The sequence below is a fragment of the Phyllopteryx taeniolatus genome, chromosome 1, assembly GCF_024500385.1.
Source record: "Phyllopteryx taeniolatus isolate TA_2022b chromosome 1, UOR_Ptae_1.2, whole genome shotgun sequence".
In the NCBI taxonomy this organism is placed as follows: Eukaryota; Metazoa; Chordata; class Actinopteri; order Syngnathiformes; family Syngnathidae; genus Phyllopteryx; species Phyllopteryx taeniolatus.
In genome coordinates, this window is record NC_084502.1 from 9,787,200 (window position 1) to 9,811,614 (window position 24,415).

Here is a 24,415-nt window from a genome sequence, read left to right on the forward strand (position 1 = left end):
GAGTGAGCTGGTCCACGCAGACTTTGAGGCAGGATGGGGACACGTGGTCTGGGCCTGCCGCTTTGTTAATCTTTTGTTGTTTGAAGATGCGTCTCACATCCTGTTCGTGTGATGGTGGTCAGTGATGCGGCTGGGTGGGTGTGAGGTGTGAAAGTGTCCTTTTCAAATCTGCAGTAGAAGGTATTCAAGTTGTTGGCTAGTGTGCTATTGTTCTCAGCTTGCGGTGATTGTCGCTTGTAATTGGTCAGCGATTGCAATCCATGTCAGACTGATTTAGAGTCGTTAACGCTAAACTGTTTTTCCAACTTTGCTGCATAGTTTCTCTTTCTCTGGAAAAAATACACCTCTTTGGCCCATCACATACCGAGCGACACAGCTATATCTGACTGAAATGTCACGCACTATGCAAGATTTGGCAGCTAGTTTTCATGAGTGTCCACCTGTCTTCCACTGGTTTTGCTGTGTTTTAAAATTATTATTGCAGGTGAACGGCATTGCAACATCGCAGAAGTAACAGCCAATCAAAAACGGACATGAACATCACACAGAGAAAAAAACGTTTTCAGGTTTTAAGAGTAAGCAAAACCCAGCCAGCTGGCAGCCAACACAGCGCAGCCATAAGCAAGACCCAGCCAGCTGGCAGCAACACAACGCAGCCAACCCTACAAAATACAATAAAAGAGTCAATATATGTACACAGTGGACCCCCGCATATTTTTTGGGTGGGGTGGGGATGGTGGGTTGGTCAGGGTACCAACTCCTGTTTTTCGTGGAAAGTATATCCCCGTTTATTCAAGAACTTTAGGTTTCAAAATAAATAAAGAAATGAAAAATGTCAATGCAATTATAATGGCCGTCAATTAGTGCTACAAACGATTGAGTGCAAATTCGGATTCACTTGCTGAAAAAAACGAATCCTGGATCATAATTTTCGCATTCGAATGAAAGTATGTATTTTAGTTTGACAAGAGCTGCAATGCTTTTGTTTACTTCTGGCGCCATTGTAACTTATTGCACATACGCATATGCACAGTTCACGGAGATCAGTAGTCTCATGTAGAGCAGTACTCTCCCCCGAGACGCTATTCTCCACGGAATGAGGTGTCCTATTGCCTTGAGGAGCTGCACGAACGTTCATCATGACAGACTGCAACTGCGGCAGATGAGTTGGATAAATGTATGCAAGATTAATTCAACAGATCGTGGCTTGACAAAAGCTAGCCAGCTTTCGTTAACTAGCAGCTAAGCTAACTAGCTGGCTAAGTAGAAGCAGATGTTGCCATCTAGTGTGGATTTGCGGATTTCAAAATAGATCACGGCCATTATGTGACGAGAGATCCTGGTTAAAGTAGGCCATTTTAAATGAAAAAGAAGCATTTTGGAAGTAGCTTTTTCCAGAGGGAAAAGCAGTTGCTAAACCGTGAAAGCCAAAATGCGCCAGCATACACTCGTTCTGCTTTTGTGACAAAATCTGCGAACCCACAAAACTACAACCATGACTTAACCAAGGGGCTATAGAGAGTTTTCAAAGAATCAAATTGGATTTGTCAATTGTTGGACAATGACGTCTTTAGTTCGTAATAGTAGAAGGAGTAATTTTTTTATTGTGATTCACTAGTCATTCGTTACTGTTAATGCAAATAGCGATTGAGGATTTACACCACAAATCCAAGCTCTAACGTCACTTATTCACAGATTTTCACTATTCTATCTATCTATCTATCTATCTATCTATCTATCTATCTATCTATCTATCTATCTATCTATCTATCTATCTATCTATCTATCTATCATCTTTGTGGCAAGCCAATGCTTTCTCAACAATCGCGATATGTTTTTGTGGTTCAATAAAAAACAATACAGTACACTATAAGTTGAGCTTCAAAAGCCCATATAGGGTCGCAGTTTATCTTTTGCAATACGCTCGTACATGTCCTGGACTCTATTGCTTGGTGTGCGATGAACAGTCACCAACTGTAATTTGTTTTACAATGGTCCACTTCAGTTGCATTCAGTCCCAATGCTTAGTGTGCGACGTGCCTAAAGTTGCACAAAAGCATGAAGTCACGCAGGACCTCAGCATACCTTGTGAAACCTAAGCTCCAGAGATGGGGGGACTCGAGTCAAATGACTTTTGACTCGAGTTGCCAGTTTTATGACTTGTGACTTGCTTGCCAAATACCTCAGAAAGACTTGACTTGAGTTTGACTTGGTAGCCAAGAGACAAGTCATCTCGTTTAGAGTTGGAAATCTGCATTTTATTTGAGATACTTTGCCTTTTCATTTATTTATATACATTTTTTAAAGTAAGAAACGTTTTGAGGGGTCATTCGCATCAACCTGGTAACCCAGTCTGCATTGTTGCGGAATTGCCTGTGTGACGTAGCCACCAGCATGAACAATGATGGAAGGAGCTCCAAAGAGAATACAATTTGCATTCAAGGATTATGTTGTTGATGAAGTCTGCAAAAAGAGGATGGCAACCTGCATGTTTTGCAACTCGCGCATTAAAGACGCAACACGAACAACGTCGAACTTCATCCGTCACTACAAAACTCACATAGACAGGTAAGCTAATATAACAGTTTAGCCAGCTGGTCACACATTAAGTTTCATAGACTGGTTTGGGAAGACGGAAAATAAAAATTATGTGATTGTGAACGTTTTAGTACAGCTAAGTAACGTACAGTAACTAGGGGTGGGACAGTTTATGAAAATTGTCCGGACCTTTCGTTTCGGTTCATAGGCACGCAAATGTCTCTCTTTTTTTCTCTCTCACTCATGAGTAGCCCCTAAAATATAATGCCAACAGCTGAATGCAGAAGTGAAGTGGCGTTGCAAGTGTTGTGGAGATAAAAAGAAAAAAAAAACAACAAGAAAAAAAAAAAAGAAGGTGCGCAGACGTTTGCGGGGATGACCAAAGAGTCTGCCTAAGAAGATACCAGGTGTGTTATAGGTCTGCTGTATCGGATCACTTTGCATTACGATCACAGCAATAAAAATGTTGTTGACAAAAGTGCGTTCCACTATTACTAAGTACAGTACAAATTGTGATTAGCTACGTGTGAAGATAATTTTCATACGTTAAATTGAGTTTTAAAGACAACTTTAAAACACTTCAGTGCAATAAATTCAATCAATCATAATCTCACTTGTTCATTTAACTTTTATAAGGTGTGAATACTTTTTTTAGTGTAATGATTTATGGGGGGAAAAAATTGTGAAAAAACATGTTCACTCCAATATATGCAACTGGAGCAAGATTGTATGACTTGACTTGTGACTTGCTTAAACCAAGTAATGACTTTTATTAGTAATGTTTTTATTTATAAAATTCTAAACTCAAAACAGGAGGTCAACCAGGGTACCGGAAAGAATTGTGTTCGACCTCAGTGGACATACTGTATTTCCAAAACAGACGTACAAGAGAGTGGCACGGTGGACTTACATCATTTTTTAGGAGTGCAGATGAGGCGCAAGGTGTGTCAGGTGAGTTGCTCTGTTTAGGTAAATGTGCATCAGAGTCTAACAGATGGCTCTGTTGAGTTTTGGAAAAAGCTTTCTCTTTCCTTTTTGTGTCAAAGGGTTTGGCGGGGAGTGATGGGTGGGAGCAAAGAGGTGATCGAACCTCCTGGGATGGACATAATTCAGATGTGATCTAGAGATGGGGGAAAAAGAGCAAAGAAAATCAGTATACAAAAATAATATGACCCCCAAACCCCCCAAAAAGCAACATAGCAACTTAAGTATCACTGTCTGTATTTGGTGACTGACCATTCCCATATCCAACAGGTTGTGAACCTCCAGCTGCTGGTAGACACTCCTCCGGTATTCATCCATTTCATCTTTCTTTTTCTTGGCAAGGTCATATTCCTTCTTTTCCATCGCACTTTGCATTTCCACATCAAACCTTGCCAAATGCTCCCCAGCCTGTCCAGATGGAGTAGAGGTCTTGTAAGGGTGCTGAACAGGCAAACATGGATAGAGAACTACCATATTTTTTTTGTCTTGAACCAGTCATCTCTTGGTCTCCAAACCAAACCAAGCCAAGTCCTTACAAAGTGAACTACTATACTGCCCTAAATACTAGAGCAGTGATTCCCAACCGGTCCGCGGTTCATTTGGTACCAGCCCCCCAACCCTACCCCCGCACTCGAGCATCATGCGCACCCCCAAAATCGACTCCAAAAATCAGGAAAACCCTTCTTCCTATGGATAATGCACACCCATGACTTTCTATCCATTGGTATAGTTCTATGCAATAAATGTTAGTGGTGACCCTCCCCTAATTTGTTTTTCTAATCAATTATGATAATATTAATACTGAGGTTTACTTGTTCTTTAATAATGTATTTAATATTGTGGTGCATCCTAGTGTTGAGTTGCACTGCTGCTTTAAACACTGCTGCTTTAAAACTAATTAATGGGTGTTCTAAAACATATCTACTCATAGCCCTCATTTCACTGTGAAATAATTTTCAAAATTTTACTATACCTATTGCATATTTGGGTTTAAATTAACGAGAACAGGAATCCTCAGCTATATGCATTCACTACACGCCCATTCTGCTAATCTCACATCACAAGTCAGTTCCTTTGCCAATGTTCGTCTGTACCTAGTTTGTTTTCTGTTTGTCCGTGTTCTTACCCTGTAGATTCCACCATGTTAGAGTATTACATTTTCTATAAAATTCACCACCTGCATTGTGTGTGATTGTGTTTGGGTCCGGAACAAAAACCTCTGGAACGTCTAGAACTAATCAAAGTTTTCTAAAGTGTTGCCACCGTCAGATTACGAGACTGATAAAAAGGTTTCTCGTTGGTTCTCCTAAATTTTATCCACATAAAAAGCGACGTCGTGCCCCTCATGTATATCAAATAGCTTGATTTATAAAGCTGTAATTTAAAATTAGAATAAACCGGAAGTGAGGCAGGCGTTGCTTCCAGCTCACTTCTTCCTCCAAAATTAAGAATTTTTTTTATTCAACCCATATCTGCTACATAAGTATAATATGCACTATTGACTGAATATTTTTTTTTGGGGGGGGAATGTGCATTATACAAATTACGGCAGTTAAACTAACAAAATTTAGGAATGTTTCTAGTTGCTCAAGTGTTGCCTTTTAGATTGATTGCTTAAACATTAGATAGTGCTTGTTTTTGGCTATGGGTTTCTTTCACCTGTGAAAACTGCATTTGCTGTTAAGCAAACATGAAGACCAGTGAACTGTCTATGGGAGAAAAGCAAACCATTTTGAAGCTGAGAGAAGAGAAAAAATTGATCAGAGCTATTGCACAAACATTGGGCATAGCCAATACAACAATTTGGAATGTCCTGGAAAAGAAAGAAACTACTGGTGTACTGAGCAAAAGACATCGAACAGGTCGGCCAAGAGTATCAACAGCAGTTGATGACAGAAACGTTGTGAAAGCTGCGAAGAAACATCCAAAGACAACAGTCAGTGACATCACTGACAACCTCCACAATGCAGGGGTGAAGGTATCAAAATCTACTGTCCGAAGACTTCGAGAGAAGAAATATACAGGCAATACCACAAGATGCAAGCCATTCACCAGCAAAGAGAATCGGAAGGCCAGAATTGCTTTTACAAAGAAGTAAAGAGATGAGCCACAAAAGTTTTGGAACAATGATGAGACCAAGATTAACCTCTACCAAAGTGATGGAAAGGCCAAAGTATGGAGAAAGAAAGGATCTGCTTAAGATCCAAAACACACAAGCTCATCTGTGAAGAATGGTGGCGCTAATGTCATGGCTTGGGCTTGCATGGCTGCTTCTGGAACGGGCTCGCTAGTCTTTATTGATGATGTAACTCATAATGGTAGCAGCAGAATGAATTCTGAAATTTACAAAACCATTTTGTCTGGCAATTTACAGAAAAATGCATCCAAACTAATCGGAAGAAACATTATCATGCAACAAGACAATGACCCAAAACACACTGCCAACACAACAATGTACTTCATCAGGGAGAAAAAGTGGAAGGTCTTAGACTGGCCAAGTCAATCACCAGACCTTAACCCAATAGAGCATGCATTTTACCTCCTGAAGCGGAGACTGAAGGGATAAACCCCCAGAAATAAACAAGAACTGAAAGAGGCTGCAGTAAAGGCCTGGAAAAGTATTTCAAATGAAGAATGCAACAGTCTGGTGAAGTCAATGGGTCGCAGGCTTGATGCAGTTATCGCAAGTATGGGTTATGCCACCAAATATGCAATGTTATTCACTTTAAGTAAATTTAATAATGTCTGCTCCAATACTTTTGCTTACTTGAAAAGTGGGTGGCTTCAAACAAAAGGTGCTCTGTCTTCCGTGTCTAGATCTAGATGTAAAGACCATGAAATAAAAACTAGAATTCTGAACTTTTGTCTCACATTCATCTTTTGATCTGACAAAAACAAAGGAACTGACCTTGCAGTTCCAATACTTTTGGAGGGTACTGTATGTTTGCAAGCTGGAAACTGGGCAACAGAAAGTTAAAATGTATTGGTGAAGAAATTCCACTATTGGCAAAACGACACTCAATATGCTTTTCTAAAGAGGATCTCTATGAAGAACTTTTTTTTGTGGATGAAATAAAATTTACCATTGACGACACACAGCGTTCAGATTAACATGGCAACATCTTTGACAGCAGTGCAGCTGACAAGGCAAGTGTGGCTGCTATCTGATTACAGAAAGCTGTGTGGTTGAGTAAGTAGGCAGAAGAAGAGACAAAACCTGAGAACAGTGACTGCAGCTGTTGAGCTTATTAAGAATTCATGGTGAGCATGGCAACACTGTATACAAATGGGTCAGTAACGGGAATCTGAGCAATGCTTAACAAGGACTGCTTTTTTGGGGGGTGGTAGGGTTGGGGTGAACAAAATGAACAATCAGAGGCCAAATATTGTTGGCTGCTGTTTCATTTTCTTGATATCTGGCACGCTCAAAATATAAACTATTTATGCATTGTGTAGCATGTGAAAACCTTATTTTTCCAGGCACAGAATCGATACTACCTTTTGAAGATCGGCTATGGCCTGCTTCAGATACTTGGCGTGCTCGAATCTCTCCTGGTGAACCATATCCTGCTTTTTTTTATTCAGGTGGCGGATGATACGGGCCACTTCAGGGTCCTGGTACATGTCAAAAGCTAGGTCATCCAAGGGGGATGTGGAATCGTATTTTCTAGGTTCAATAAAAAGACAAACAGTGTTCAGTGGCATTTCTTGAAAATGTGGCACCAACCTCAACACAAATATACACGCTTCTTTGCAAACAAAGACTTCTAGCACAACACGCACACACACCCCACTTTATAAATACACTGGATATACACACGTGGACAAAATTGTTGGTACCCCTCTGTTAATGAAAGAAAAAGCAACAGTGGTCACACAAATTACTTCAATCTGACAAAAGCGGTAATAAATAATTTTACAAAAATTTACCAATAAAAATCAGACATTGCTTCTGAATTGTTGTTCAACAAACTCATGAGACAGGCTTGGACAAAAATAATGGTACCCTGAGCTTAATATTTTATTGCATTCATCCATTTTCTGAACCGCTTATCCGCAATAGGATTGCAGGTGTGATGGCGCCTATCTCAGCTGACTTCGTGCGAGAGGCGGGGTACACCTTGAACTGTTCTCCAGCAAAATCAATCAAATGATTTTTGTAACTTTCATTGAGACTCTGGCACCTCTCAGCAGGTATTTTGGCCCGCTATTCATGAACAAACTGCTCCAGTTGTCTCAGGCCAGAAGGGTGTTTTCTTTAGGCGACATGTTTAAGCTGCTTCCACAGATGTTCAATCGGATATAGATCAGGGCTCATAGAAGGCCACTTCAGAATAGTCCAATGTGTTGCTCTTAGCCATTCATGGGTGTTTTTAGCCATGTGTTTTGTGTCATTATCCTGTTGCAAGACCCATAACCTGTGAATGAGACCAAGCTTTCTGACACTGGGCAGCACATTTCTCTCTGGGCCAGATGAAGCAAAGCAGCCCCAGAATATAACAGAGCCTCCTCCATGTTTCACAGTAGGGGCAGTGTTCTTTTCATAATTTGCTTCATTTTTGCATCTGTGAACATAGCGATGGTGTGCCTTTCCAAAAAGTTCCAGTTTTGTCTCCGTCTGCCCATAGGACATTATCCCAGAAACTTTGTGGCTTGTCAACATGCAGTTTGGCAAATTCCAGTTTCACTTTTTTATGTTTTATTTTCAACAGTGGTGTCCTCCTTGGTTGTCTCCCTTGGCTCAAACAACGACAGATGGTGCGATCTGACACTGATGTACCTTGACCTTGAAGTTCACTTAATTTCTTTGGAAGTTGTTTTGGGGTCTTATGTTGCCAGTTGACTTATCAGTCTCTTGAATTTGTCATCAATTTTCCTCCAGCGGCCACATCCAGGGAGGTTGGCTTGCGAACCGTAGATCTTAAATGTCTGAATAATATGTGCAACTGTAGTCACAGGAACATCAAGCTGCTTGTAGATGGTCTTATAGCCTTTACCTTTAACATGCTTGTCTATAATTTTCTTTCCAATCTCGTGAGATAACGCTCTGCTTTACTTCATCTGGTCCATGTTTAATGAGGTACACACCATGTCACTAAATAGCTCAGTGATTTTTCATTTGAATCACATTTTATGTTCCAAAAATGTGGAACGTTTTCAGTGCACGATTCCCTGGTAAACTGATTACACTGACGCACAAGTCAGAGCTTGGCTGCCAAATCATTAAATTGCTCTGAATTAGATAAAAAAAAAAAAAAAAAAAAGCATTGCTAGGACTGTTGGGAGGCAAATTCCATTGTAAAAAATAAATAAATAAATAAATAAAATACCGGATGAAAGCCTTGATAGGCATGGTTTTGTGCAAATTGTGCAAAATCGAGTATTCATACGACTGAAGCACTTCAACCCTCCAGCATTTGATCTAACTTTTCAACTGTTACGCAGAAACCATTTAAAGGCAATACTGTTCTAAAAAATTGTGAGAGTACATGCAAACTCCACACAGGCGGGGCCGGGGATTGAACCCCTGTCCTCAGAACTGTGAGGCAGACGCTCTAACCAGTCGTCCACTGTGCCGCCTGTATAAAACTAATAGAAGTAATATTTGGTATATATAAAACATACATTTTCCAACAGCACCTCCATACAGATCATCAGCAGATAGCCAGTTGTCAAGTCTGCAGTCTTCCCCATTCTGAACCAGAACTGAACTGAACCTGAACCCAAACAATTGAACCAAACTGAAGCATTTTAATGACACCTGTGCAGGTGCTTTGAGTTTAGTAGATGCTTAGTGTGTGACACTCAGTTTAAAACATTTATGGCCTGCAAAATTTGGGCTGATTTCTTCATAGTTTAAATTTTTTTTGAATTCCTGATTTCGTGGAGGCGGCACGGTGGCGACACATTTCTGAGGACTGGGGTTCAATCCCCGGCCCCGCCTGTGTGGAGTTTGGATGTTCTCCCTGTGCCTGCGTGGGTTTTCTCTGGGCACTCCGGTTTCCTCCCACATCCTAAAAACATGCATGGTAGGTTAATTGACAACTCTAAATTGCCCGTAGGTGTGAATGTGAGTGCAAATGGTTTTGTTCGTTTGTATATGCCCTGCGATTTGCTGGCAACCAGTTCAGGGTGTACCTTGCCTCCTGCCTAACGATAGCTGGGATTGGCTCCAGCACGCCCGCGACCCTAGTGAGGAGAAGCGGCTCATAAAACGGATGGATGGATAGTTTTATACAACCTTCACAGGCTTTATTGTTATGTTGTGACTACTAGCTCTCTCCTGTGCGTACTAATTGTCCCTAGCTATGTTGTCATTACTAGCTGCTATTCAGTAAAGATACGTTGAGTGCAGCTGGACAAAGGTAGTTGTTTTGTTTTCTTTCGCTGTCTCTCTCACATCAATATAACAAAGGGGATTTTTGTCTGGGCTTCAGTAAGGGGCGACAACTCGTAAGACTTGTACCTTTTCCTGTCATTTTCTTTTTTGTAATAAAAACCCACAAAGACAAGATTGCTTCCTTACTTATTCTGTCAGAAAAAGATTTGCGAAAACGGTGTCAGAAGTGAGATTCTAGGATTGATCGCCGATCCAGAGGACCCCGGGAGTGATTGATCATCCAGGACACATGCATTCACCATGGTTGTTTCTTTTTGTTATTTTTCTGCAATGAAGACGCGCTTGGCACTGATACCACTGCTTCGCTTAGGTTAGTTATTTAACTTAACAGTCACCACCAGACATTCATATACACACTTATGGAGTTAATGTATGCAACTATGAAGTATAATTGATAGATCCCTTTCAATTAGAAAGATGTCCTCCCCCTCTCCAAAACCAGTCCAAATTGACAGCATTAGCAATATATTTGGATCTCTCAGCGCCGTTGTTTGTTCTTTTTGTTTTGTTTTTGTTGTTATCATGACAATAAGACGAGAGATAAAAAAGATAAATTGAAAATTGAAGTGCCTGAAATGTAGAATTATTACGTGTAATTGTCTGAGGCTCTATTCCCCGCATAGATGTTTGGTCTGGGACCTACGGTGATAGAGGAATCACCCGGAATGTAAGCAAATATGTAATTTTTCAAGGTTTCAAGAAACCATTCACTAGTGGCTATTTAGTCTGCGATAAAGAATTAAAAATGCATATTTTTAATTGATGATTGAACATTTTAAATAAACAAATGTTTATTGTTATTTTTGGGTTCTACATAAATCAAAATCCTGGTTAAACTCATGGTTAATTCCACTGATATAAATAAATTAACGCAAACGTGAAAAGCAAAATGTTAACTACTTACTGTGAGGGGTGAAAATATCAGTTTTGTGAAAATGCGCAATTCACAACACTGAGTTCAGAACCACGATTTGTTTGCACTCACAGAGTTAACAGTTTTGTTTGAAACAATGCAATACTGTCAAATGATCAAAGCATAGGCATTTATATAGGACCTTTTATAAATAAAAAATGTAACAAGTGATTTACAGCAATTAAAATGACGACATTAGGTTTAAACGTATTTGAGACTGAAGACATAAGATCTGACTGGCAAGACGTGTGTTCAACTTATGCACAAAAACGACTTTGTGCGAGTGACTGTCCGGTCTGCTGACTACTGATGTCTTGGTGCATGTATGTTTATGTCTGTGTGTGATATTTGAGAGAGGAATGCTGGAATCTTGGCCAAGTGTTTGGTGAAAGTGCGTTGTTTGACTGATTATAGGTCGATCTGTTGTTCACTATGGATACTGTAAGTATCTGCGTGCGTGTTAGTACTTAAGCAATGTGTTGTGAGCTGTTGCTGCAGGGGGAAATAAGTGGTGGAAAAATGTTTCTTTTTTTAAGGATTGGTAATTAACTAGTGTAACGCTGTGATATTGTGGGGCAAGAGTTTGTTTTGTTTTTATGCAGTAGTGAGAATAAGGCTGAGAGACCTGAATGGGAAAAGCTACTGATAACAAAATTGATTCCATTGGTGTAAAAAAGGAGAAAACAAGGCTGCTCAAAATCTTTGAATAGTGCAGCTCAACGTTCAGACTAAATGAGAATATTGATTGGATTACGTTATTAGATTTGGATAATTATCAGTGTGCATTCAGTGTGCATTCAAAGTTAAATATAGTACAATTTTAACAATTTCAACATCAAACAGATATTGAATTTTTGAAAGGTTATAGGCTGCAGCCTGCAGACATGACTGTCTGTGTGTGTGTATATGCGCAGCTGTGTGTGTTTTTAACGTCGTGTTGTCTGTGTGTTTATGCGCAGCTGTGTGTCTTATGTGCACATTTCCATGACGTAGCAAACTTCACCGCGATTATAAGAAAGTAAGCCTTTTGCTTATCCGTTGTGGCAAAGCTAATTGGATTTGTTTTTTGTTTAACTGTCAAAGAACACAGATTTTTCACAACGCGCATACGTGCTTTGGATTGCGTCCTTCTTACGAATTGAACTTCATGCGGAATGTTCTTTTCCGCTTCCTTGACATTTCCCAAGTCCCAAGTCAAATCCCACCGTTTGCTCTACCAGCAAATATAGGGTTAATTAGGAACTATCCGCCGATTCAATTGAACTTAAACTACCGATCCACCAACACTGCCAGCATCCACTTCGCACGGATGCTGTTGACGATATTTGTCCCGTATTGAAGTCGATACCCACTGGGCCAAATTCCGTCCGGTATTTTGGTTGTCGAGAATGGTTTTGTGTTTGTTTTTTTGTATTTGGCTAAAGTGATGGGTCACTTTATCAAAAGCGGGGTGGGGGGTGATGTCTGGAGTCTTGTTTTTGTTTTCTTCTCATTGTTTTGTTGGTTTAGATTTTGGTTTTGTCTTGTTTTGTGGTCTGGAGCACAAAGGCAGTGTATTGTTTTATTTTTGTGCTTAGCAGCACAAGTCGCATCACACCTTGCATTATTATGTTTGACACATAATTTGACACACAAACACAAAAAATCTGAATTTATAGATTCACTTAAGAGCAAATTCAATAGGCTGCAAACAGAGGACCGATATTGGCATTATCATAGTGATATGTATGATGATTGTTCTCCAAACATTTAATGTTGATAATTTTGAACTCATTATGGAACATTCACCTATTTGGGTTGACATATGAAGCGATATAGACTAAACTGTGCACATTTGTCATTAGGTCAATATGGTATGATATAGTGGCTTTCCAGATGCGGTATACATATTACAAATGACACAAATTACATGATTTATAGACTATAAGTTGAAAAAAGGACACAGGGGTCTGACTGAAATTCTTAGCTGATACGGGCATACAGCAAAGATACATTTAACTATTGTCTGAAAAATGTAATTTCTAAATTTCAAACCCAAAACTTCAGATGAAAAATCTAATAATGATACAGATGTTACGTTTAGGCATGACAAATTATTGCAGGTCCTTAATCAGTAATTATGCATAACTGACTGTGTCATTGCCATCCCTTGAACAAAAATGCTGAGGCAGATTTTATCTAACGGAAGAAAGTCCTTCGATTGCCAGACTACTCAAAACCCTTCACTTGTTATTTACATGACCTCGTGTTGATACAGACGCAGGTTTTTGGGGGAAAGGAAAAGTACTTAGCTGGAGATTTTATTCCACCCAAATGTTTGTGATGTGTCTTGAGAACCTTTTATGTATTTACGTTTAGTAATGTTTTGATTATCAGTCTCAAAGATAATGATAATATACAAATAATTATGCTAGTATAGAGTTGATAATGGATATTGGGTTGGACCATATTGACACTACACCGATAATGTATGTAATGAAATAACGATCGATGCACTTACAAAATACTGTCTAGATTTGGTAGATATGGTAAAGTAAGAATTGAAGGAAGTGGTGGGAGCACAATTGACCAAAATTATTTTAAGAATTTTATTATAATTCTTCGAACGCTTTTCTCTGACAACAGCTGTCTGACAGATTTCAATTTGACCTCAGAACACATGATAACTACCACCGACAAATAAATACTGGGAAGTCAATTAAATTTGGTATATATGAAGATGTGTGTGCCCCCTATCCTTTTTTGAGACTGTTTTTGCAGCCACGCCATTGGACCGGATCCATTCAGGTCTACCAAAGCCAGATCTGCTGATGGGCATACAAAACGTTCCGGTATTGCACATTATCGACTAATCAATTTCAGGAAACAAGTCCAACCAGCACTCCTAAGGCTGGCTGACGGACCTCTGCATGACATCAAACCCGGTGATTTCGTGCTGATTAAAAACATCTGGCGGAAAACGTGGCGACAGCAACACTGGCTGGGACCTTTCCAAATCATCCTTGTGACCTACACTGCAGTGGAAGTTGCTTAAAGAGCCACGTGGGTTCACACATCACACTGCAAGAAGGTCCCAGCCCCTCCTATCGTCCCGACTCCTCCATTTCCTTCACCTTCTACGACGGATGACCGTAAAGGTCACGCACTTGCGTAACTCGGCAAAAGAACAGAGGAAAGACGATCACTAAAACCCTACCCCAGTGGTTCAGCGTCAACTCTAATAATTGTTGTGATAAAAATGTGTGTTGAACTGTGTATTGATGCTCCCACTATGACAGTTGACACAATTATGTACCTTACGAGATGTGACAATTATGACGAGCTTCTTTAGTTCTATATGAAAGCCACTACTTCTGGTAATAGCACCTCCTACAGCATAAATGTTTGGTTTCTGTATGCCCCCACTTTTCTTCTTGTGGCACGCTCTCAAAATTGTCTTTGCTGCTATATTTGTATCATGCACAACCTTTGTCTTTAATTCCTCTCCGAACAATTCCCAAGCTCTTTCTGACGCTACCTGTCTTCCCTATATGTCAGCACTAGACTCGTTCCCGATTGTGCCCCTATTGCTTTGACAGACCACTCATACATTATCTCTGCAACAGCCCATTAATGTTTTGATTATTTAGTGTTAACCTTTAGGTAGTTAGGATGGAATAAAGTTTAGTAATTTTCCTTTTTTATGTGATTAACAATAGATTAATATAATCAACAGGGGGGGAGCTGTGTTGGAAAATTTACGTTTTATATATACCAAATATTACTTCTATTAGTTTTATACAACCTTTACTTATTGTTATGTTGTGACTACGAGCTCTCTCCCGGTCATACTGTGCGTACTAATTGTCCCTAGCTATGTTGTGACTACTAACTGCTATTCGGTAAAGATAAATTGAGTGCAGCTGGACAAAGGTAGTTGTTTTGCTTTCTTTCTCTGTCTCTCTCACTTCGATATAACAAAGGGGATTTTTGTCTGGGCTTCAGTAAGTGGTGACAACTCGTAAGACTTGTACCTTTTCCTCTCTTTGCAAAGACTTTTCTTTTTTGTAATAAAAACCCACAAAGACAAGATTTCTTCCTTACTTATTCTGTCAGAAAAAGATTTGCCAACAGTCTACCAGAATGTTTTAGAGGACTTCATGATTCCTTCTGCTGAGGATCTGTATGGAGATGAAGATCACATCTTCCAGACGGACCTGGCCCCTGCCCATACCGCCAGAAGCATCAAAACCTGGTTTGATGCCCTTGCCATCACAGTGCTTGACGAGTTAGCCAACTGGCCGGATCCAAACCCCATTGAGAATCTATGGGGTATTATCAAGAGGAAAATGAGGGCCACCAGACCCAGAAACAAAGAAGAACTGAGAGCAAGCATCAAGGAAATCTGGGCTTCCATAACTCCCAGGCAATGCCACAGGCTGATTGCCTCAATGCCACGGCGCATCGAGACAGTGATTAAAGCAAAGGGATTCTCAAATAAGTATTGAACATTAACATATCGTTTTGAAAGTACCATATTTTGATTGATGTAATGTCCCCCGAATTTTTCTTTTTTTGCAAAATTGCACTGTAAAAAAATCTGCGAAATCGTGAATCCGCGATAGTCGAACCGCAAAGTCGCGAGGGTTCACTGTGTGTGTGTGCGTGCGTGCGTGTATATATATATATATATGGCAGCACTTGGACGACTGGTTAGCACATCTGCCTCACAGTTCTTAGGATCGGGGTTAAAATCCTGGCCCCGCTGTGTGTAGTTTGCATGTTCTCCCCGTGCCTGCGTGGGTTTTCTACGGGCACTCCGGTTTCCATCCATAAGTATTCAGACTTCTTCTGGTCATCCTTGAGATGATTCTACACCCTCATTGGAGTCCAGCTGTGTTTGATTATACTGACTGGACTTGATTAGGAAAGCCACACACCTGTCTATATAAAACCTTACAGCTCAGAGTGCATGTCAGACCAAATGAGAATCATGAGGTCAAAGGAACTGCCTGAAGAGCTCAGAGACAGAATTGTGGCAGGGCACAGATCTGGCGAAGGTTACAAAAAAAGAATTCTGCTGCACTCAAGGTTCCTAAGAGCACAGTGACCTCCATAATCCTGAAATGGAAGACGTTTGGGACGACCAGAACACTTCGTAGAGCTGGCCGTCCGGCCAAACTGAGCAATCAGGGGAGAAGAGCCTTGGTGAGCGAGGTAAAGAAGATCCAGAGATGCACTCGGGAGATGGGCGAAAGTTCAAGAAAGTCAACCATCACTACAGCCCTCCACCAGTCGGGGCTTTTTGGCCGAGTGGCTCGACGGAAGCCTCTCCTCAGTGCAAGACATATGAAAGCTCGTGCTGTGGGGGTATCTTTCAGCTGCAGGGACAGGACAACTGTTTGCAATCGTAGGAAAGATGAATGCGTCCAAGTACAGGGATACCCTGGACGAAAACCTTCTCCAGAGTGCTCAGGACCTCAGACTGGGCAGAAGGTACACCTTCCAACAAGACAATGACCCTAAGCACACAGCTAAAATAATGAAGGAGTGGCTTCAGAACAACTCCGTGACTGTTCTTGAATGGCCCAGCCAGAGCCCTGACTTAAACCTAATTGAGCATCTCTGGAGAGACCTGAAAATGGCTGTCCACCAACGTTCAACATCCAACCTGACATAACTGGAGAGGATCTGCAAGGAGGAATAGCAGAGGATCCTCAAATCCTGGTGTGAAAAACTTGTTGCATCAGTCCCAAAAAGACTCATGGCTGTATTACCTCAAACGGGTGCTTCTACTGAATAATGAGCAAAGGGTCTGAATACTTATGGCTGTGTGATATTTCAGTTTTTCTTTTGTAATAAATCTGCAAAATTTCAACAACTTTCTGTTTTTTTTCTGTCAATATGGGGTGCTGTGTGTACATTAATAAGGGGAAACATGAACTCAAAAGATTTTAGCAAATGGCTGCAATATAACAAATAGTGAAAACTTTAAGGGGTCTGAATATTTTCCAGTCCCACTGTAAATACACACACATTTTGAACTATGTTGCACTCTTGGCTTACGACTCTTGGCTTGTTTCAAATGCAAGTGACCTTGAATGCCTTATTGCTTGTCTTGAGAATAAAAAGCTTCATTGCACAGTGTTATTGTCACGAGACAAAGACACCGGGGTTTAATGGCCGTGTCTCACCCCGTGAGGGTCCCATCCAAAGCGGCTTCCAGCTGCGTGCCGTTGAGGTAGTGTTCGATCAGCTGTTCTCTGCTTGGCTGGGGGTAAACAGATGGACAAATTACGCACGCAAGCACACACACACACACACCGCGCATGCCACACAAACCACACGCACGCACACACAAAGGATATGCTCGTTACAGTGTTGTACCTGAACAAGTTCAATGAACGAAAGTTCATGAACTCGTTCATATTTTGTGCGAAGGTGAACAGAACTTAGTTCATTTCTGCCTGATGAACGTAATTGAGAACACGCTAATTCTGACGTCTAAGAACGGTTTTCCAACGAAAGTTCATTTTCATTCAAGAGTGGCAGGCTTTGTTAGGGACTTTGAGGACAAACCCGTCTGAACACACAATATACAAGCCTTCATACGTCGGCGGATAACTGCTGCAGTTGGCAACCGATTCAGTGCCACCACGGCCGCCATTCAAAGCAGGCACAGCTGCGTGAGAACGCGAGGTGCGTTCAGGGACACGTAAATGGGAGTGAATTTGTTCTTCTGAGGTTCTTTTGTAATACAATACATAATTGTAATTATTAATTACTAGTAAAATTATTATTTGGATCAGAATGCCGTAGTTAAAACTCTGTATGATCACACTGTCATGATCCATCCATCCATCCATTTTCTGAGCCGTCTTCGTCTTTTGTAATTTGTTTCGTCTTTTGTAAAAGTGTTCCTGCTTTTGTTAATGTGTTTTCTGAAATGTAAAAGTGTTTCGGTTTTTGTTAATTTGTTTTCTGAAATGTAAAAGTGTTTTGGCTTTTGTTAATTTGTTTTCTGAAATGTAAAAGTGTTTTGGCTTTTGTTATTTTGTTTTCTGAAATGTTCACAATTTGTTATATTGTTTTGCACTTCCAGGCCACTGTAATTTTGAGGGTAATAGCATGTCAACAACATATTGTGAAAAAACAAAGAAATATGAACTAGTTCATTTTTGGAATGGTGAACTTACTTCAAAATTTTGTATTACAAACTATGAACTGAACATATTTTGGGAACCGTGAACTGAACTTTTAACCAGTCTGCGGAGAAAATTGACTTTCCCAACAGTTCTTGTTAATATATAACAGTATAGACTTCACCACTGACTTCAGAATAAATTAATAAAATTTCATAGTAACAACATTAGAATTCAGGTTATAAATGTAGGCCAGTGCTTCTGATAGTGTTTAGGCCAGAACAGAAGGTCTGGCCCGGAGCACCCATCACTGATAAGATAACCCGGAAGCATCATTAAAAATAGTGATATGAACTGACGCAACACTAAGTGATACAATGGTAAGACGTTGATAAAGGCCGCAAATCAAGAAGATAGTTACATTCATGACTAAGTTGCTGTGTTCCTTGCTGCTATGAATACGAATGTCACTGTGAACATGCAGCATGAACCATGTGAAGACAACATGGGACAACAGAAGAGTATACAGTATATGTGAACAATTGACCCCGTACAGGTGGGATCAGCGCTGAGGTAGAGGTGCTCAGTCAGAATTGCAAGAAAAACAATGCACTGATTGTTCACTGGAATCTGTACAGGAGTGTGTCGGTGTCTTTATGTACCACTGTGTGTGTGCGTGTGTGTGTTGGAGGGGGAATGTTATAAAGTGTTCTCCCTACCTCAGTAGTTATCTGTCTGCAGGCTTATTTGATTACACTGACTAACTAAGGGCCTCCTGTGGGATTACGCCCTAACTTCTACTCGCTGTATCTCGTTACTGGATTCTTATCACATCCATCATTCAAGCATACACAGTATATGGATAACACTACTAGATCTTAAAGATTTACTCCTACAGGCTGAAAACATGCTCTATCCATTACAGTTTCTCCTCATAAGGGTCACAGGTGGAGCCTATGCTACCTGACTTTGGGCGAGAGCTAGGGTACACCGTGGACTAGTTGCCACTTGCCAGTCAATCAAAGGGCACATATAGACTGGATTCTTATCACATCCATCATTCAAGCATACACAGTATATGGATAACACTACTAGATCTTAAAGATTTACTCCTACAGGCTGAAAACATGCTCTATCCATTACAGTTTCTCCTCATAAGGGTCACAGGTGGAGCCTATGCTACCTGACTTTGGGCGAGAGCTAGGGTACACCGTGGACTAGTTGCCACTTGCCAGTCAATCAAAGGGCACATATAGACTAACCGCCATTCACACTCAAACCTATGGACAATTTCGTCTTCAGTTAACCCAGTGCTTCGGAAATAGTGGGGTGGGTTGCGATGCCGGCGGGGACGCGTGAGACCCTGAAGAACATGATTTGCCGTACGAGAATAAAGTGTAATTGCACATCCACTGCAGTATATGGAAGTCTATATCTCTTTCTTTTGTACTTTCTTCAATGTTTATAAGGATTAGAATAGATTATCCTTTATAAACAATGTTATATAGGGTGTACTCGCGGGGGCTGCGGGTGGGAGGGTCACACATTTTTTTCTTCTTCCTGGGGGGGGGGTGGGGTCGTAACAGAAAACAATTGAGAAGCACTGAGTTAACCTAACATGCATGTTTATAGGACATAGAAGGAAGCCGGAGTACACCCATAAAACCCACCCAAACACTGGTGACCATGCATTCACCACACAGGCCTAAAACAAGATTCAAACCCAGAACCTCGACAGTGAGGTCATTCCAACATGCTGCCCATGTTAGGCTCAACGATGAGTAAATGTTGAAATGGTAGAAGGATTTTCCTGACACTAAAAGGTGGTTTGTCCAGGTTGCATCCCATTTTTTGCCACAAAGGATAGTTTGAATTGAATCCATTTTCAATGGGAGCAAATGAATTGTGCAAAAAAATGAAAACTCATGATGATGTGATGTTGATTTTGTTTAATATATACATTTCCAGCCGGCGCGGTGATAAACTGGTTAGCACATCTGCCTCACAGTTCTGGGGACCGGGGTTCAAATCCCGGCCCCGCCTGTGTGGACCTTGCATGTTCTCCCCGTGCCCAGGTGGGTTTTCTCCAGGCACTCCGGTTTCCTCCCACATCCCAAAAACATGCGTGGTAGATTGAAGACTCTAAATTGCCCATAGGTGTTAATGTGAGTGCGAATGGTTGTTTGTTTCTATGTGCCCTGCGATTGACTGGCGACCGGTTCAGGGCGTACCCCGCCTTCTGCTCGAAGATAGCTGGGATAGGCTCCAAGCACGCCCGCGACCCTAGTGTGGATAAGCAGTAAAGAAAATGGATGGATGGATATACATTTCCTTGTCCGAGAAGCTGCTGTCCAGGAAATGGGTCTAAAAAACTAGAGCAAAACAGCGCCACCTGCTGCTGTACAGATATAACTTCAAAAATGGTTGATACTTACAATGGTGTGAAAAGCGCTGCCATCAAGGGGATCACCCAGCACATTAAAGGCCACCAAAGCAACCTGAAATCCCAAATAAATGTCTGTGAGGCAATGACAAGAAAATTGCAAAAAAAATCATTTTAATAATAAAATAAATGCATATGTGTGTGTGTATGTATATATATATATATATATATATATACACACACACACACACATACAGGGAGACTGAAAAGTAACTTCCCTGTTTTTAAGCACTTGTAATTTATTTCTGAACTATAATTCTTACAAGAAATGAACATGAGAAGAAAGTGTATTGCATGGAGTTTTATTTAAAATTCTATATGGGAGTTACCTTTCAATCACCCTGTATATACAACCCCAATTCCAATGAAGTTGGGACGTTGTGTTAAACATAAATAAAAACAGAATACAATGATTTGCAAATCATGGTCAACCTATATTTCATTGAATACACTACAAAGACAAGATATTTAACGTTCAAACTGATCAACTTTATTGTTTTTAGCAAATAATCATTAACTTAGAATTTTATGGCTGCAACACATTCCCAAAAAGATGGGACAGGGTCACGTTTACCACTGTGTTACATCACCTTTTCTTTTAACAACATTCAATAAACGTTTGGGAACTGAGAACACTAATTGTTGAAGCTTTGTAGGTGGAATTCTTTTAACCCCATTCTTGCTTATATATATATATATATATATATATATATATATTAAACCATATAATCTACAAATATTTACCTAAGGTAAGGTGATTTATCCTTTCAACCATGTAGGTATCAGCTTCAGAATTGGTACGAAGAACTGGTAAACTTTCACTCAATAGACTGAGGAAGACTGTCCACTGTGAGATAATTTTTATAGCTACATCTACCTGATTGTAATGATTGTGACGGTTAGCATAATGCTTGTGGAATGTTATCCTCAGGTATGTTCCGACGGCGTCTACGTGGACGGACTTCAGCTCCCGAGCTCTGAAACCGGTCTTCTCGTTGTCCGACAGAGACACGTAACTGTGATGAGAGCATCAGAGTTGTATCTTTGTTGTGTAATTGCTTTTGTAAAGTAAAACATGTTTCAAGACAATTTTAAAATCTGTTTCACTAAAGATTAAGAGCTGAAAATTATCCTCAGCCGTCTCACCCAAGCCTGCGAAGCTGATCAATGAACACTGATGTGGTGGGATCAGGAGGAGTGTCTCCTATGTGGAACTCCACCTTTGCTGGGATGAGGTAATGGTGGGCCAGCAGCTGCAGCTTCTTCACTCGACATCTTTCCGCCAGCTGCAGGGTGATGTGCTGAGGGTAGCTACACAACCTGAGGAACATTTCTATTATGTTTGACCTGTTAAGTAAAATCAAATCCAACTGTACTCTCATTCTATCAGGCATAAAATTAAAATTAATGAATAATGATAAATTCAAAAGTCCAATGCAATAAAATCTAAAAAAATTGCCTCAAAATCTTCAGTCGAACTCCAACCATCCTCATGACGCCAAGTGAGACATCACCTAATCCCACTAAATTTTGGCTTAGTGACTCCATGTTAGTGTTTCCACCATAATTTGTACAACTGAACTGATTTATTTTTGTATTTTTTGAGAGGGGAGGTGAAAATAAACAACTGAAATAAACTTGAATGTGTTTGACTTGGACTTGACGTTTAACTTGCTGCCTTCTTGGCCAGATCACCATTGCAAAAGAGATGTTCTGTTTTACCTGGTCTTTTACCTGGTTAATCCATCCATCCATTTTCTACACCGCTTACCCTCACTAGGGTCATGGGTATGCTAGAGCCTATCACAGCTAACTGCGGGCGGGGTGAACCCTGAACTGGTCGCCAGCCAATCACAGGGCACATATCAACAAACAACTATTTGCACTCACATTCACACCTATGGACTATTAAAAAAGAACAACAACAACACATCCGTAGGGCCTTACAGAAACATTATTTGCTTTAGCCACTAAAATTACTGAATGAAGAAGCTGTTTGCTGACCAGATTTAGACAATTTAGAGTCTTCAATCTACCACACATGTTTTTGGGATGTGGGAGGAAACCGGAGTGCCTGGAGAAAAACCCACCCGGGTACGGGGAGAACATGCAAGCTCCACACAGGCGGGGCCGGGATTTAAACCCCGGTCCCCAGAACTGTGAGGCAGACGCGCTAACTAGTCGTCCACCGTGACGCCGACTCTGGAACAGCTTTTTTAAATATCATTATTTCCTATGGGAAAAATAGTTTTGAAATCTGAACAAATTGGGGGTTGACTAGTTTCAGAAAGGATAAACTAAGACACGTAAGTGGACATATGGACCCCAAGTAAATCTTTTGTGAGCTGCGTATTTCCAAAAATGTGTCTGTAAATGACCTGTTCCAAATTTCGCTGAAATTTGTTTCACAGTTCAGAACATACATGACATCTGGCCCCCACACAATTTTCTCTGCCAGTGATTCAGCGGCAAGACAAAGACCCGATATTTTCAAGCACTTCTCGGAAGCCAGTCAAGTAGCGCTGCAGTGTTTGCACGGCTCAGGATTAGCTAACAGCACTATCAGCACAAGTTTCTGATAAAAGGCACATATTTGAATCTTTGGAAAAGTTTTCAACGTGGGGCTGAGGTGTTTGTGTTTGGCAATGTGTCTGCTGCATGCGCCACATGCAAGGATCATGCAATTATTGTGCAGATCCTTGCAAGCGTCTTGGTGATGATATGCTGCCTCTACAGGGCTTGAGGTTTACCAGCACATGAAAAACCATCAGGATCTAATAAAGTAATCAGGAAGAAAGCTAGGCTGACATGAATTTGTGATGTGACAGGACAATGCTCAGGTGTCTGTACAGGATAAAAAAAGATACAGACATGATGCAGATCGGTGGTGTATTTACATTTCATGTTGATTTTCAGGCATTCTGAAATGTTACCAGTGTTGAAAACCCTCAATATGAAGATCTACAATCAGTGGTTACCTGCTGGATCTCCAACCACTGACAGTGGGTGCATGGACCATGAGCTCCTGGGCACTGAAGTTGTCCTCATGACTGGAAGAACTGAGCACAGTAAATCTTATCTTCCTGGACATCCCTCCACCATAAACTGCAACAATGCAAACAAGCCAAGCAAGGCACATATTGAATTGTTAGGAGATGAAACTTATTTTAGTGAAAATGTTGTTAATGATGGTATTTCAGAGTTGCTGTTTAAGGTCTGTAAAACAATAACACTTTTCTGTACCAACTTAACAACCCTTGTACTACCGTCTGGCTAGTACTACTAAGTTATTTCATATATTTCTTTAATGTTATTAAATGATTTAATATATATAACAGGTAAAAACATGAATACACGAGCCATTTCTCTCTCATAAATTATGTATTAACAACGAACTTCAACGCACTATTATACAATTACATTATTATACTGTACTATCACACTGCTGATGGATTACTTAGCTGAAATGATGTCGACTGTTTCTAACCAGTAATACTTTAATGAAGAGATGTTTTTAATGCTGGGAACGATCCTGTGAATTAAATAGAAACATTTTTTGAGTAGTACTATTTCTCCACGCCGACTAAAGGATGATGGGCGGGCGGGGAGGGGGGGCGGTGGGGGTTACCAACTGTTAACCATAAACCAACATGGCTGACCTTATACACTAGCTGTGTTGTGACGTTGTTTTGGCAAACTCTAACCAACTACACTAACATATAAAGGTCTTCAAGTCTGACTCGTTTACGTTTTAAACAGTTGTAAGACAGAACAAGCATCATTTTGGTGCATTCAAATTCGGCTTACCGCGAGCATCACCGTAATGTTGACAGCTCGTACCAGAGCCTCATCACCATAAACACAGGCTACAACCTGTGCGGGCATGCGCAATGACACGCAGGGTACCCCCGCAATGGATTGTGGTCAATGTAGTTTTACACGAAAAAGGCCTACTCGTAACTTCCTGCGGTCTTTTGGCTGGATCCAGAACCGGATAATTAGAGTTTCAAAATAAA

The 24,415-nt window shown here is 40.6% G+C and overlaps 1 protein-coding gene across 2 annotated transcripts in view; it reads right to left on the reverse strand.

Annotated features, from left to right (window-relative positions):
- The window catches only part of cep104 (centrosomal protein 104), a 44,967-nt gene extending 20,659 nt beyond the window's left edge, over positions 1–24,308 (reverse strand). The window contains exons 1-9 of one of the 2 annotated variants that reach the window (XM_061769299.1): positions 24,207–24,308; positions 23,378–23,504; positions 21,546–21,719; positions 21,277–21,415; positions 20,392–20,454; positions 17,009–17,085; positions 7,021–7,189; positions 3,775–3,930; positions 3,449–3,658 (exon numbers count right to left, since the gene is read on the reverse strand). In XM_061769299.1, the coding sequence (XP_061625283.1) occupies positions 3,449–3,658; positions 3,775–3,930; positions 7,021–7,189; positions 17,009–17,085; positions 20,392–20,454; positions 21,277–21,415; positions 21,546–21,719; positions 23,378–23,490 (1,101 nt within the window). In that variant the 5' untranslated portion in view covers positions 23,491–23,504; positions 24,207–24,308. The remainder of the gene's footprint in view (positions 1–3,448; positions 3,659–3,774; positions 3,931–7,020; positions 7,190–17,008; positions 17,086–20,391; positions 20,455–21,276; positions 21,416–21,545; positions 21,720–23,377; positions 23,505–24,206) is intronic. The other variant, XM_061769303.1, reaches the window with a different exon arrangement.
- Positions 24,309–24,415: the final 107 nt, after the last annotated feature.